This window comes from Astyanax mexicanus, chromosome 4, assembly GCF_023375975.1.
Source record: "Astyanax mexicanus isolate ESR-SI-001 chromosome 4, AstMex3_surface, whole genome shotgun sequence".
Classification (NCBI taxonomy): Eukaryota; Metazoa; Chordata; class Actinopteri; order Characiformes; family Acestrorhamphidae; genus Astyanax; species Astyanax mexicanus.
In genome coordinates this window covers 26,731,992-26,745,888 of record NC_064411.1, presented here as the reverse complement: position 1 = coordinate 26,745,888, position 13,897 = coordinate 26,731,992, and the positions used below count along the sequence as shown (strand labels likewise).

Sequence of the window (13,897 nt, the reverse complement as noted above, 5' to 3'; positions counted from 1 at the left end):
GCTTCTTTTACAAATCTGATAAAACTCTAGGAATTGTTAATATCTCAGTTAGGGGTGTGCTGTATCATATTGTATAAAATAATATTATTTAATTAATTTTTTTTTTGCAGTAGTGTATTCTTGATTTTTTATTTTATTTTGTGTTTTATCATATCGCCAAGAGTATCATTATTGAGAAAATACAAATAAATCTTGTGATCGATCTATCTATCTATCTATCTGTCTGTCTGTATGTCTGTCTGTCTGTCTCTCTCTCTATGGGAGGAAACCAGAAGAAAATATGGAAACTTCACCCAGACAGGGACTTAAACTCAAGCCAGTATGCCGAGCAATTATGAGCACTTGATGCAGTATGCTAATTCTGTTAGGTCTTCTATATTTAAATGTGGTCCAGTGTGTCTCTTATTTTTGTAGTTTGTATATTGGGTGTTATTATTTAGTTTTTTATCATTTTTAAGTTATTGCTGGTTTACTAGCTGAACTGAATTCATGATGTGTGTTTGTGTGTGTTTGTGTTTGCAGGTATGACTATGTGGAGGTGTATGATGGAGACAGTGAGAAGGCCTCTATGGTGGGGAAGTTTTGTGGTAAAATTGCTCCGGCCCCCATCATTTCCTCTGGAAACTCTTTACTGATAAAATTCACCTCAGACTACGAGACCAACGGCGCGGGCTTCAGCATCCGCTATGAAGTGCACCAGAAGAGTAAGACACATAAACACTCTCACTAGACCTATCCAATAATTACACTATCCAGAAATACCTCAATCATTTTTGCAGATCTTTACACTACAATACACTCCATCGAAAAAAATCTGCTCAGCTGTTTGTTCTTTAGGCTGCACTGTAAACTCAGTGAAGCCGGTTTGAGACACTCGCTTGGTCTACAACAGTGGTGTCCAACTTACGGCGATAGACATATATTTTTGGGCCCCCAACAACAAAAGTTTAGACACCCCTGGTCTAGAAGAAAGGGGTGGGCCTAGCTCTCTCTGCATTTTCTCTCTACTGCACAGAATTGGTTTGCAAATGTGCCAAAATTCCTGACATCATTTTTGGCTTAATTTCTCCAGAACAGAAAAGAATGGAAACATAGACATGAGGTAACTGCATGGCCTCCATCCACATGGTTGGGCACGTGCTTGTAAACGTGAGCACGTGTTGAAAGCTGTGCACCTCAGTCCAGCACAGTTTTGCAGCACAGATATTTCCAGTTACAGCTGAATTCACGCTTTTAATACCAGAAAAACAAACGCTCTTATTTACCCTTTAAAAAGCCATTTAAATGTTTAATTAAAGACCGATTACTGTTGTTTTGCTGTTTTGCTCGGGTTTTGAGTTGAGTTTGGCGCTGACTCAGCTCTTGATTGGTCTTTACGCGAAACAGCACGTGGGTGGGGGCAGGGCTGGTAATGTCATGGACCCTGCATTGTTTAATATAAAAAAAAAGAAAAAAAAATTTGCAATGTAAATTTTTTCCAATATCGTGCAGCACTACAGTGCACCACAATACACTGTATTTTTCATATAACTGGAGTCACTGGAGATTTCTCTTAGGAATTTTCCTGTCTGATGTAAATGATGTTATGTGCATGTATGGATGCTGCTGGCGGACAAAAAAAGAAAAAAGAAGATATAATTCTCTCTTCTTTGTTTCTCTCTCTCTTCACCGGTGTGTGAGTGAAAGAGAGAAAGAGTTATTGTTTCTTGTTTTTTGTGTGTCTGCATGTGCACGAGTCGATCATTGTGGTGGACGTGCACATGTGTATAAGAGCACATGTGTGTGTGTGTGTGTGTGTGTGTGTGTGTGGTGTGAACAGGTGCAGTATTCTCCAGGCTGTTTGGTAATAGACTGTGTCCGTCCTTGGTGTTGAAAGTGACCTGATTTAGAGAATCATTTAAATAATGGACGGTGTGTGTGTGTGTGTGTGTGTGTGTGTGTGTGTGTGTGTGTGTATGTATGTGTGTGTGTTTAAAGCAGATGAAAAACATGCTCACCCATCATAACTGCCATCATTAACGTAGTCAGATGAATAATGTTGTGCTGCAGAAGTGCTGCACTGCTCCAGAATCTCTCACCTAATCAAAATCTGTAAATACATTAGGGAATGATATACGTTTCAGCCCATACAGTACTGTAGGTATATGGCTATTTAAGCCTGGGTGAGATAAAGCCTGAGTAGCAAATACCTATATGTACTTGTTAGGATTTCACATTATATGGTGTTGTATATTATACTGTTATCTGTTTTATATTCTTCTACTTTTCCTTTGTATAATTTTACTTTTCCAAAATCTAACATGTTAAGTAAGTAACTTGAGATATCCACACTTTTCCAACTACAGATTGATCGTGTAAAGCAGTTATACAGCTTTGTATATATATATATATATATATATATATATATATATATATATATATATATATATATATATATATATATAAAGAAAATAAATCAAAGAACTTCAGTTTAAATATGCTTTAATATGGACTGTGCCTTCCGCCAAAAAGTAGTTCCACAACAACTGCAACAGAACTGAAACTTAAATACAAACTTAACTAGTGTATGGTTCTTACAGACAGTGTTGGGAAGGTTACTTTTAAAATGTAATCCCTTACAGATTACTGATTACATCACTCAAAATGTAATTTGTAACGTAATCAGTTACATTACTTCAAGTGAGTAACGTAATCTGATTACTTTGGATTACTTACAATATTGTCGTTTTTTTAAGCCTCAATGAATGTAGCAACCACATCTTGCATATTATTCTTTTATTTTTCCTTCCAGTTAATAGATAGACAAATAAAACAGCCTTTTCAATCACCCTATAAAAATACTTATGAAACCATTTAATCAAACAATTTTATAACACTTCTATAAATTGATGATAAAATCATTAAAAACCAAACAGTGTAACAACAACTGTAAGCTAACTATTTGCAGGTTTGCCACTTTCTGCAGGTGGATTTTTTGCCAGGATTATCTAGGGGTGTAAATCACAAGATTCATTACGATACGATACAATACGATTATTTTAGTCAGCGATACGATAATTTACGATACCTCAAATTATGTCTTTATACGATACAATTCGGTCCAATAGGATTTAATGCGATTACAATCTGTTCCTTTTCTAAGAACTCACAAATGCAAACAAAATATAATTTGAATGTTTTATTATTAAATGTCAAATGCAGTGTAATGAAGTTCCATTTGAGAACATCAAATGCAGAAGAAATTATAAAAAAAAAAAAAGCGCCTGTTATATTTAGAGTTTACAATGTGTGTATGGATGTTGGTGATGAATAGTCAATCATTCTCTACATTTCCTGATTCAGTAGGGTCTTGACAAACAAATTACAAAATGTGTAATTTATATCACAATGCATTGAAGAGTTACACTGCATTATATTAGGTGTCCACCAGGCGTCTCCAAAGTGTTCAAAACCTCTCCAGTAAATCTGTCTCTATACAGCCAGAGTTTGTAATTTTTTTGTTTGTTTGTGATAAAATAAATGAATGTAAGTCTATTTCAGAGTAATATTAATACTTTTTGATGAAATGACAAACAAAATCACACGTATGCGCGCTGTGGGCGCACTTATGTTTAGCAGAGGGAATTTGGTGACAGCGGTTAGGCATGCCCCTCCCCCAGCCATTAGGAGACCAATCAGGGAAAATTACGTACCAATGTTTTCGTCTAAGGGTGGACTATTGGTTGAAATAGGTGTCAATCACTTTTGTGACGCTGGAGAAAGGCTATGACCTGATTTGATTGGATTGGATTGATCCAGCGCTCACGTTATTTGGTTCAAAAGACGATCACTCAAGAAAAATAGTGGTTTGTGGACCGCTGAAAATAAACGCATGTTTGTGAGGAGAAGTGAGCAGGCGAATAAAGGACTTTATGGATATTTTATCTGCGGGTCAGTGCTGTACTGTGGATGATGTGATAGTAAGTGAATTTTCTATAATGTAATATGATGTTATTTTATATACTAATGATATTTTATAAGGCTATTTTGTTGGGGAGGCGTGTTCCCCATGTAAACAATGTGAAAAAACAGGCTGTTTTCAGTTGGCGATTTCTGGCGACTGGTTTCATGTAGATGGTTGTAAATTTGCATGCAGGTAGTTAAATTAGTACTAAAGAATATGAGTCGGTTATTTGGTCGGTGTGTTTAGAATATTTGACGCTTATAAGCATTCTACTTTACATAGTCAGAACGGGCCCGCCGACGGGCTAGGGGGCGCTTCTGCAGTGAAAACATTCTGAGCAGGAGGTTGTGAATCATAGAATATTCTGATGTCGTGATTTATGTGAATGTGTTTGCGTTTTGTCAGTGTTGGATTGGAAGACCAAAAATAGAAAAGTACCGCAATGTAATCCATTTATTTTAGCAGAGTAACTGTAATCTGATTACCACTTACTGAAGCAGTAACTGTAACGGATTACAGTTACTCATAATTTGTAATCTGATTACGTAACGCCGTTACATGTAATCCGTTACTTCCCAACACTGCTTACAGACTAACACCACGAAAGTTAGCTTGAAAGCAAAATTGGGAATAAGTGAAGATGGTAACGTTAGGACCGTGAAATAAGGCTAATACTCTCCTCTCCTGCTCCGTGGAGTCGTCTTCAGGTGAACGTTGCACATTTTTGAGCATTTCTGCCTGTTTTACTGGGTGGTGTGGTTTTTAGCTAAGTTAGCTGGCCTGTGGTTAGGTTAGCGGAGCTTGCTTTAGCTCAGCATTAGCTTAGCTTAGTCTAGCCTGGCTGGTTAGCGTTCTGGCTGTCAGACGGTATTAGCCGAGCGATATTCTTTACCTTTTTCCAAAAAAAAACAGCCAGCGCTGCAGGCGAGCGTGCCGCGGCTGAGTGCTAGCCTGTGCTAAGCTAACGCTGCATGCTGGTGTCCTGTGTGTATACGCCGTTACTCTGCAACGCGTCGGCGGAGTGATACAGGAGAATAATACATAATAATAATACAGGAGGAGTGTGAGAAGGTCGTGATGTTATCACATATATCAGCACGGCTAGAACACTTCTCAAACAATCAGATTGTGAGGTCGGAACTAACTGTTGTATAAGTATATATATATATTATTACAATTATACAAATACTATAAGGTGCACTGAAGTAAAAGGCACACTATCAATAAACATCTATTTTTTGGTCTATGTTCATACATAAGGCGCACTGGATTATAAGGTACATTATGCAACACTAGTAAAGAACAGGAGTGTTTTCCTTCTAATTCAGCAGATCTAGGTGGTCAGACCTGTAAAGCAACCCTAATTCTTAAAAAAAAAATGTTTTAAAGTAAAACTAGTGCTGGATGTTAATCTACACAGATTTCTTTCCTGAAAACTGTTTATTTGTGTGAGTAAAGAGCTTCCACTTATTTACAGTAAGCTTAGATTCACAGATTTACACTAAAGCTGGGTGCAGCAATATTATCATTAGCAGGCTAACCACAGCGCTAGCCACGGTTAGTGGCTAAAGGTACCCGGCAGATTTAGTCTGAGGAACCCTGTGTGTTCTGATAATCCAGGGTGATATTAACTAGCGGTTCTTCCCACATAGCTTGTTTTAACAAGGTAAACATGCAGACTACAGTCCAATATACTCACCTGTGAATAGCGAAAGAGCTAATACTGCTCCAGCAGTGCAAGCAGGTGCTCTCTGTGTTGGAGAACTAAACTGAAACTCCTGTATAACTCTGTACTTCAGTGGAGTGGCTTTACTGCTCCTTAACACCTGACTGGTAAAATTCATACATAAGACGCATCGCATTATAAGATGACGATTTTTTAAAAAATTAAAGGATTTTAAGTGCGCCATATAATGCAAAATATACGATACACTTGCTTTTTACAAGTGTGATACAAGGTTTGTGCTTGACAGCAACAGTTTCTTATAAAAAAAACATATAGAGCCCTATCTTACACCCTGCGCAAGTCAACATTCTGTTTTCACACCTTTTTTCACACCTATTTCCGCATCGTTAAAATAGCAACAGCGCTTGTGAATATATCTACGCAGCTGGAAATGGTGATCTGAAAGCGAGGTGTGTTTAGCTTAATGCCTGCCGCATTGCTATCTTGACAGTGTAAAACACAGGTGCACCACTGACTGATTAAAACAGTCGTTCATTGCTATCTTATATAGCGCTATAGTTCGCCAAAAAAGAAAATAAATCTTTGGATACATAGAGTTCTGTGGATACTGCTTTTCTTTAAAAAATATCACATTATTAATATCATTATTTTATATAGTTGATGAGATAAAACATATAACAATATAATTAAGAAGTAATACACTCGAGGTTTACGCTTTAATGTGAAATATTGGCACTGCTGTTCTGCGGATGTATATCAGCACTGCAGAAATCGAGTGTATTCTTGCGATTATACCACAGTTCCATTATCACTGTTTATTAAAAATTGGAGTTAAAGAGGAGGGGAAAATAGGATCTGTTTAGTTATAAAAACTCCCCGATTTAAAATAGCTCCATTGCTGCTCTGTTTGTAACTGCACTGTTTGGTTTGTAAGCGCTGCATCGTTGTTAGCTTCAGTTACAGTGCATTACCGGCTGATAACAGCACTCATAAAACATCTCTAAGCCAATCACATTGCAGGGTCAGAACTTACTGTGCTATAATCTGTTCATAAAGCATGATCTTATGTTTAATGCTACATTAATTTCTGTCCTCCTCAGGTCTGGAGTGCTCCAGAAACCTCACCGCACCGAGTGGAGTTATACGGACTCCGGGGTTCCCTGATAAATACCCCAACAACCTGGAGTGTACCATCATCATCTTCGCCCCCAAGATGGCGGAGATCGTTCTGGAGTTCGAAAGCTTCGACATAGAGCCCGATCCCTCTGCCCCCACTGGAGCCGTCTGCCGATTTGACTACCTGGAAATCTGGGATGGATACCCCACAGGTACAGGAAGCAAAAAAAGAGAGAGAGAGAGAGAGAAAGAGAGAGGACAAATCAAAGTAAAACAATGTGCATATAAAATGCAGGACTGGTATGATTCATTACTTTAAAGGAACACATTTCAGAAATGTATTAAAAAATATATGGTTTAGTGTTTAGTGACTCCTTAAGTACATCACTAGTACAAAATTATCACAGCCAAATAAAGTTTCCTGTTTCAAAGTATACTGACATTGTAATTAAATAGGTAAAATGTAAGTAGAAGGAGAAAAAGTATAAATATTCTACATATAATTCAGATACACTATTATTATATGTACATATACGACTTTTTCACAAGAATACACTTACACAATTCAGTGAGACAGTAGAGTAGATGTTGGTTTGTACTGATGAAGGCCAGGAAAATAGGTCATGCTCTGGAATAAGTCTGACTAATGTTAAGTAGAAATGATTCTGATCATTCCTGAAAAGCAGAAATACAACTTCTCTTTTCTCTTTCTTCTTTGTGTTTCTTCATTTCTTCTTCTTTCTCTCCTAGTTGGTCCTCATATCGGGAGATACTGTGGTCAGCACAGTCCCGGCCGAGTCATATCCTACACCGGCATCCTCTCCCTCTCCATCCACACCGACAACGCCATCAGTAAAGAGGGCTTCTCAGCCAATTACAGCATCCGATCCAGCCCGGAGCTCCCTCAGGACCAGCAGAGTGAGTACTGTAACCACACTGACCCAAAAACTGTGTTAATTACATAAACTACCTGATGCAAACGAGTACAACAAATTATATACAATGCAATAAACACACATTTACATAATTTACACTATGTTTGCTTATTTCATGTTGGCATTACTGTAGCTGTGTTGACATAACACTGTATATTCAGTTTTAGCTAGTGCTAATTGTTCAAAAATATCAAATATCAAATTAATCGCAAAAATCTAAGAAACAACAATTTTCTGTTATTTCCCACAAGTAGATCTATTTACCTCACTTCTTACTTCTTACACAACTTAATTAATCATGTGTGTTTTTGGGCGTAATGTGAAATAAAGAAATCAGTGGGCCAGTTGTCATTCCCTTTATGAGCGAGGTGATCTCTGACTTTGGCGAGTTTGTATATTAACAGTGTGTTTCTTTTGACGCTGTGAAGATGCGCCAGCAGCTTATTTAAGGGAGTAGCAATGTTATTTTATTCTTTATTCTGATTATTGTTGAGTTAAAAGTTGGCTTTCCTGGGCACACCTGACTGTTGACTGTTGTCAGGGTTTTAATCAGTCAGTGGAGCTCCTGTGTTTTCCGCCGCCAAGAGAGAAACACATCAGAAATGTACCTGAACACACCTCACTTCCAGACCACCACGCCACACCATCAGTGTAGATTTATTTCTAAACTCCTGAACGATGCTATTTTAATGGCGCGGGCTTAAGGCATGAAAATAGACTGTCATGGGGTGAAAGATAGCAAAGAACATTGCGATACACCTTGCGCAGGGTGTACAATAGGGCCCTCCGTATTCAAAGTTGTGCTGAGAGAAGGTAACACTCCTCAATCCACACACAGTGTCACATGGGTACCAGGAATATGCCATAGAATTCATTAATTACCACAGTGGCTGGCACAGTACAGTGCAGTGTGTGGTAATGATGGTGATGAGATGCAAATGGATAAGCAACTCTGACAAATATCACCACCATCCACATTCAGTGCAGGAAACCACACAATGAGCTTTTTACCTTTCATGGAATTTGGCATAAGTCATGGGATAAGATTCTACTTCCTAACCCATGATATGCAGCATGAGATTGTATATAAACAAGAATAGATAAAAAACAGCAGCACTTGTTGACTGGAGAATTTGCGATTTATTAGAACAAAAAAAATTGCCAACGCGTTTCGGCACTCGGGTCTTCATCAGGGTTAAAAATCAAGAGTTAATAACATTCCAGTTTTTAAGACATACTTGATTACAAAACAACCAATGTTGTCAGCCTTAATCAGCCAATGAAAAGCTGACAGCTCAATTCCACAGAACTTCTTAAAACTTCTTAAAAGTCTGAAATTCACAAACACAGTTAGTCATCAATTTTACCAAGAAAAGACTTTTATGTGGAAAAAACAATAACACAACTAAACTGACAATAACAATACCCATTTCCCCAAATTCTCAAAAAAGTGTTTTAGTGTAAAATCCTCTTTCATATCCTCAGGAAAAAAACGTCTTTTTTTCTGTTTTGCTCTGTTTTACTCCTTGTTTGTTGTGTATTTTTTATTTATTCAATACCCAAAACAAGAAAAAGAAGAAATAGAATGGTCTGTACTTATGTTATCTTATTTTGGAACAACTAATTAGTACTTTTATTACTACTTGTTATTATTTTAAATTATACCAAATTATACCAAGTATATGAGTCATATGTAATTTTCTAAAATTTCCACTATTTTGCATTATTTAAGTATATTTGTGTGAGCTGTCCATCTAAACATTAAAAACATATTTTAAGTGTGATTAAAACATAGATTTGACATCACTTTCATTTTGGAGGAGTGTATATAAACTAGTAAAAACAAAAGCAAGAAATCTCATTGCAAGCATTAGTGGTTAAATGAATGAAGTTCAACTTATATAGCGCCTTTCTAGAAACCCAAGGTCGCTTTACATTTAACATTTTTTTACAATTTTTTACACACAAGCACATTTACACTCATTCACACACCGATGAGAAGCAGCAGCCAATAGAGCACAGCGTACTCTCAACCGGAAACAACCGTCCACCTGGAGGACTGCATCAGGCACTACAGCATTTACCCAGGCCAGTCCATATCTGGGCCCAGTCATACATACATTTTACACACACACACAAACTTACATACATAGCACACACTTTACACATACACACCAGATCAATTTAGAGCATCCAACTTACCTGATCTCCATGTTTTTGGACTGTGGGAGGAAACCAGAGTCCCCGTAGGAAACCTATGCTGACACAGGGAGAACATGGAAACTCCAACCAGATACGGACTTGAACCCAAGACCCCAGTGGTGGGAGGCAAACGTGCTAACCACTAAGCCACCGTGCTGCCAAAGTCCTTTTGTCTACACTAAAAGAATCCAAAACAACGTACCCCTCTTTGTGTAGTTTGTATTTGTTTAGAAGCCAAAAAATGAAAAAGAAGAAACAGAATGGCCTTTCTTTAAAATAGGTTAAGAAACAAGGGGTCTTATGTGTGTAAGCGACTGATTTTTGCAGTTGTTAACTGTGTGTGTGTGTGTGTGTGTGTGTTACAGATGAGTGCATGGATCCGCTTGGGATGGAATCAGGTGAGATTAGTGATGAGGCAATTACAGCCTCGTCCCAGTACAACCCCAGCTGGTCTCCTCTCCGCTCACGACTAAATTACACCAAAAACGGCTGGACACCATCAGAAGACTCCCCCAGAGAGTGGATACAGGTACACCACAACACACACACACATTTATTTCATATATCTTTGAAAAGTTACTAGGGTTATTTGGGTTTACAGCCAATGAAAACCCAAAAATCAGTGTCTCAGAAAATTAGAATATTATTTAAGACCTATTTGTACTTTTGGCAGTGTGGGCTGTGTGCCAAGTCCTGCTGGAAAATAAAATCTGGTAAAAAAAACTGCACTGACTTTAGACTTGATAATAAAACACAGTGGATCAACACCAGCAGATGATCAGCATGACTCTCCAAACCATCACTGATTGGTGGAAACTTCACACTAGACCTCAAACAGTTTGGACTGTGTGTCTCTCCACTCTTCCTCCAGACTCTAAACCCTTGGTTTATAAATGAAATGTAAAATTTACTGATGATCAGTGATGGTTTGGAGAGACATGCTGATCATCTGCTGGTGTTGATCCACTGTGTTTTATTATCAAGTCTAAAGCACTTTATTCTTCCCTCTGCTGACAACTTTTATCGAGATGCAGATTTCATTTTCCAGCAGGACTTGGCACACTGCCCACACTGTAGCCAAAAGTAAGTCTTATATAATATTCAAATTTTCTGAGACACTGATTTTTTGGGTTTTCATTGGCTGTAAGCCATAATCATCAACAATAAAATAAATAAACGCTTAAAATAGATCACTCTGTGTGTAATACATCTATATAATATATGAGTTTCTTTTAGTAGTTTCAGTTACTCTCTTTTCCAGTGGTAGAAGGTGGCATTTTGATACGTTTTGCCTTCAAATGCAAAGGAGAAACTATTTTTTTTGGTCTGTCTTTATCATTTTTATCAATTGCAGATTAGAAAGTAATTAAGAGAAACACACCAATAAATTCACCTCTCAATGTAAAGTAAGAGAGATATCTGTGAAAGTATTTTAGAACAGTGAGACTCTGGACTCGTCAATAATAAAAGTCAGCAGGAACTCGTGATGCTTCTGGTAACAGAATGATGTTTAAAACCAAAATTAAAGATGGTGTAATATCTGACACGCCCTACAGGATTTCTGAAATCCTAACTGATGCTGAGAATCTGAGACCCCACACATACAGAGATGTTTTCCGTACCCTGAGTCATTATTCAGTCATCATATTCCTCCAAACTACAGGATCCACCCAGAATAAATCATTACACTCAGTCCTGCTCACTGTTCCTGAAACCTCACAGAGTGTCTCCTGAGCTGATTTGAGTGTAGTTAATAACATGGCAGACATTAGTAAGACTCAAAAGCCTGGGTGAGTCCTCAATTCAAATCAAGAGAAGGCATCTAGACATATTGTGCTTAGCTAACCCCTTTTGGACAGTGGGCAGTGTGGTATCACATACATTACATACCCAAAGAAATTACAGTGCACCTTATAATCCATTACAAATGATGTATACATTCTACCAGTCAGGTATTAAGGAGCAGTAAAGACACTCTGCTGAAGTACAGAGTTATAAGGGTGAGTCTTCAGTGAAGTTTCTCCAGCACTAAGGCTAGGTGCAGCAGCATTAGCTCTTTCAGCGTTCAGAGGTGAGTATTATCAGACTGTAGTCTGTAGTTTTTACTGTGTTAAAACAAGCTACATGGGAAACCACTAGCTGATAGCTCCCTGGCTTACCAGTACTCTTAGAGTTTCTAAGTCTATTGCTGTCGATCGGCTTTCACTGATGCACAATGTTATACAGGAGTTTCAGTTTGGTTCTCCTGCAGTATTAGCAATAGCCGCTAACTGGGCTACATGCTAGCTTTTTGGCTGTTCAGAGGTGAACAAATAAACAGTCTTCAGAAGAGAAATCTGTGTAGATTAACATTTAGCACTCGTTTGACTTTAAAAGAAAATGTTTTTTTAAGAATTACAGTTTTGTTTACTAATTTTAGCTTTACTTAACTTAACTTAACTTAGTGGCAAGACCTGCCGAATTGGAAGGGAAACATGGCGACACTCCTGTTCCTTACTAGTGTCACATAATGCAACTTATAATCCGGTGCGCCTTATGTATGAAAATAGACAAGAAAATAGACGTTTATTGTTAGTATTCTGTACAGTATTCTGATCAAAAAATGATTTAACCAATGCTTTAAAATATATGTACGAGCTTAGTCATATGAAAGCAGTTGTTTCAGTTTATTGTTAGGGACACTGTATTTGACAAATTACTTAGTGTTATTATCATACTGTAGATTATTTAATTACAAACTTGTGCTTTTTAATTAGTGATGCAAGCAGCCGATGATTCCAGAGCATGTGGCAGATGTTTACAGTGGAATTAATATGGATCATGGGATTGCTCGAGAGGCCCATTTAGTAAACCCATTGTAAATGTATATATACCCCCCCCTTCACCATTTCTACACACTCACAGACCCCACTCCCACACACACACACACACCGTAAACACACACACACATAGTGGCTGGTGTGTGTTTTTTCTAGCTGTCCTGATTGACATGTTGTGGTTTCCACTGCTGTAGACACTGGGAGGGTTTCCTTCCACAGTAAAGACGTATTTATAGACGGACGTTGCGTTAAGCTGACGGAGCGCCAGCGTTTCTGACGTAACCGGGAAAACAAGCCCCCATCTGGAGAACACATTCACCATCTGAGACAATGTCTTTTAGGATGAAAGGATGAAAGAGAGATATAGAGAGAGAGAGAGAGAGAGAGAGCTGTAACTGTTCTGTGGAGGCTGAGCGAATCACGCCAGTCGCTTTCACACTAATTAGCTAACACTGATTAGATTGGACTGAGTTAATGAGCCTAAAGTCAACACATTGACCCCCACAGTGGATTCTATTGAGTGGTAGATTCTGCTGCGTATTAAGGATGCCTTCTGTGCGTGTGTGTGTGTGTGTGTGTGTGTGTGTGTGTGTGTGTGTGTGTGTGTGTGGGGCTGCTTCAGCCAATACCCACCACATGTCTGTATAAGCTTTAAAGCGTCGATATTCAGTACATTCATTTTCTTGTAAGCGTCTGCCAGCCCCGATATTGATGCCAGTGCATAAAACTGCGGCCATTAGAACAAAGCCTTCAATTAAGACCACAAATGTCAAAACCCAGTCAATAAAATAATACAAACCGACTGGTATGATAATTTATATTCCTTTAGGTTTGTACAGTTATATGCCAAATATCATGGGACAGGAACTAGTTATAGTAGTGTTGCGTTCCATGTAGTGTTGTCAATGTTAAAGTGTTAGGTAATGCGTTATTATTATTATTTTTTATATATATAATTTTATTTTAGATTTTTTCCCCCATTTTCTCCCCAATTTACAGGTCAATTACCCAACCCACTTATTAGGACTCCCCCTATCACTCGTAACACCCCAACTCACCAGGAGGGTGAAGACTAACACATGTTTCCTCCACTACATGTGAAGTCAGACTCCACCTCTTTTTGAACTGCTGCTGATGCAGCATTACTGAGTAGCATCACAGCGCTAACATTCGGAGAAAAGTGCAGTGACTCGGT

At 38.1% G+C, this 13,897-nt stretch overlaps 1 protein-coding gene across 2 annotated transcripts in view; it reads left to right on the top strand.

Annotated features, from left to right (window-relative positions):
- nrp1b (neuropilin 1b) overlaps window positions 1–13,897 on the top strand; it is a 74,796-nt gene that overhangs the window by 26,299 nt on the left and 34,600 nt on the right. Inside the window, exons 3-6 of one of the 2 annotated variants that reach the window (XM_022679313.2) lie at window positions 523–704; window positions 6,731–6,958; window positions 7,497–7,664; window positions 10,249–10,412. In XM_022679313.2, the coding sequence (XP_022535034.2) occupies window positions 523–704; window positions 6,731–6,958; window positions 7,497–7,664; window positions 10,249–10,412 (742 nt within the window). Of the gene's footprint in view, window positions 1–494; window positions 705–6,730; window positions 6,959–7,496; window positions 7,665–10,248; window positions 10,413–13,897 lie in introns of those variants that run through there. The other variant, XM_049476807.1, reaches the window with a different exon arrangement.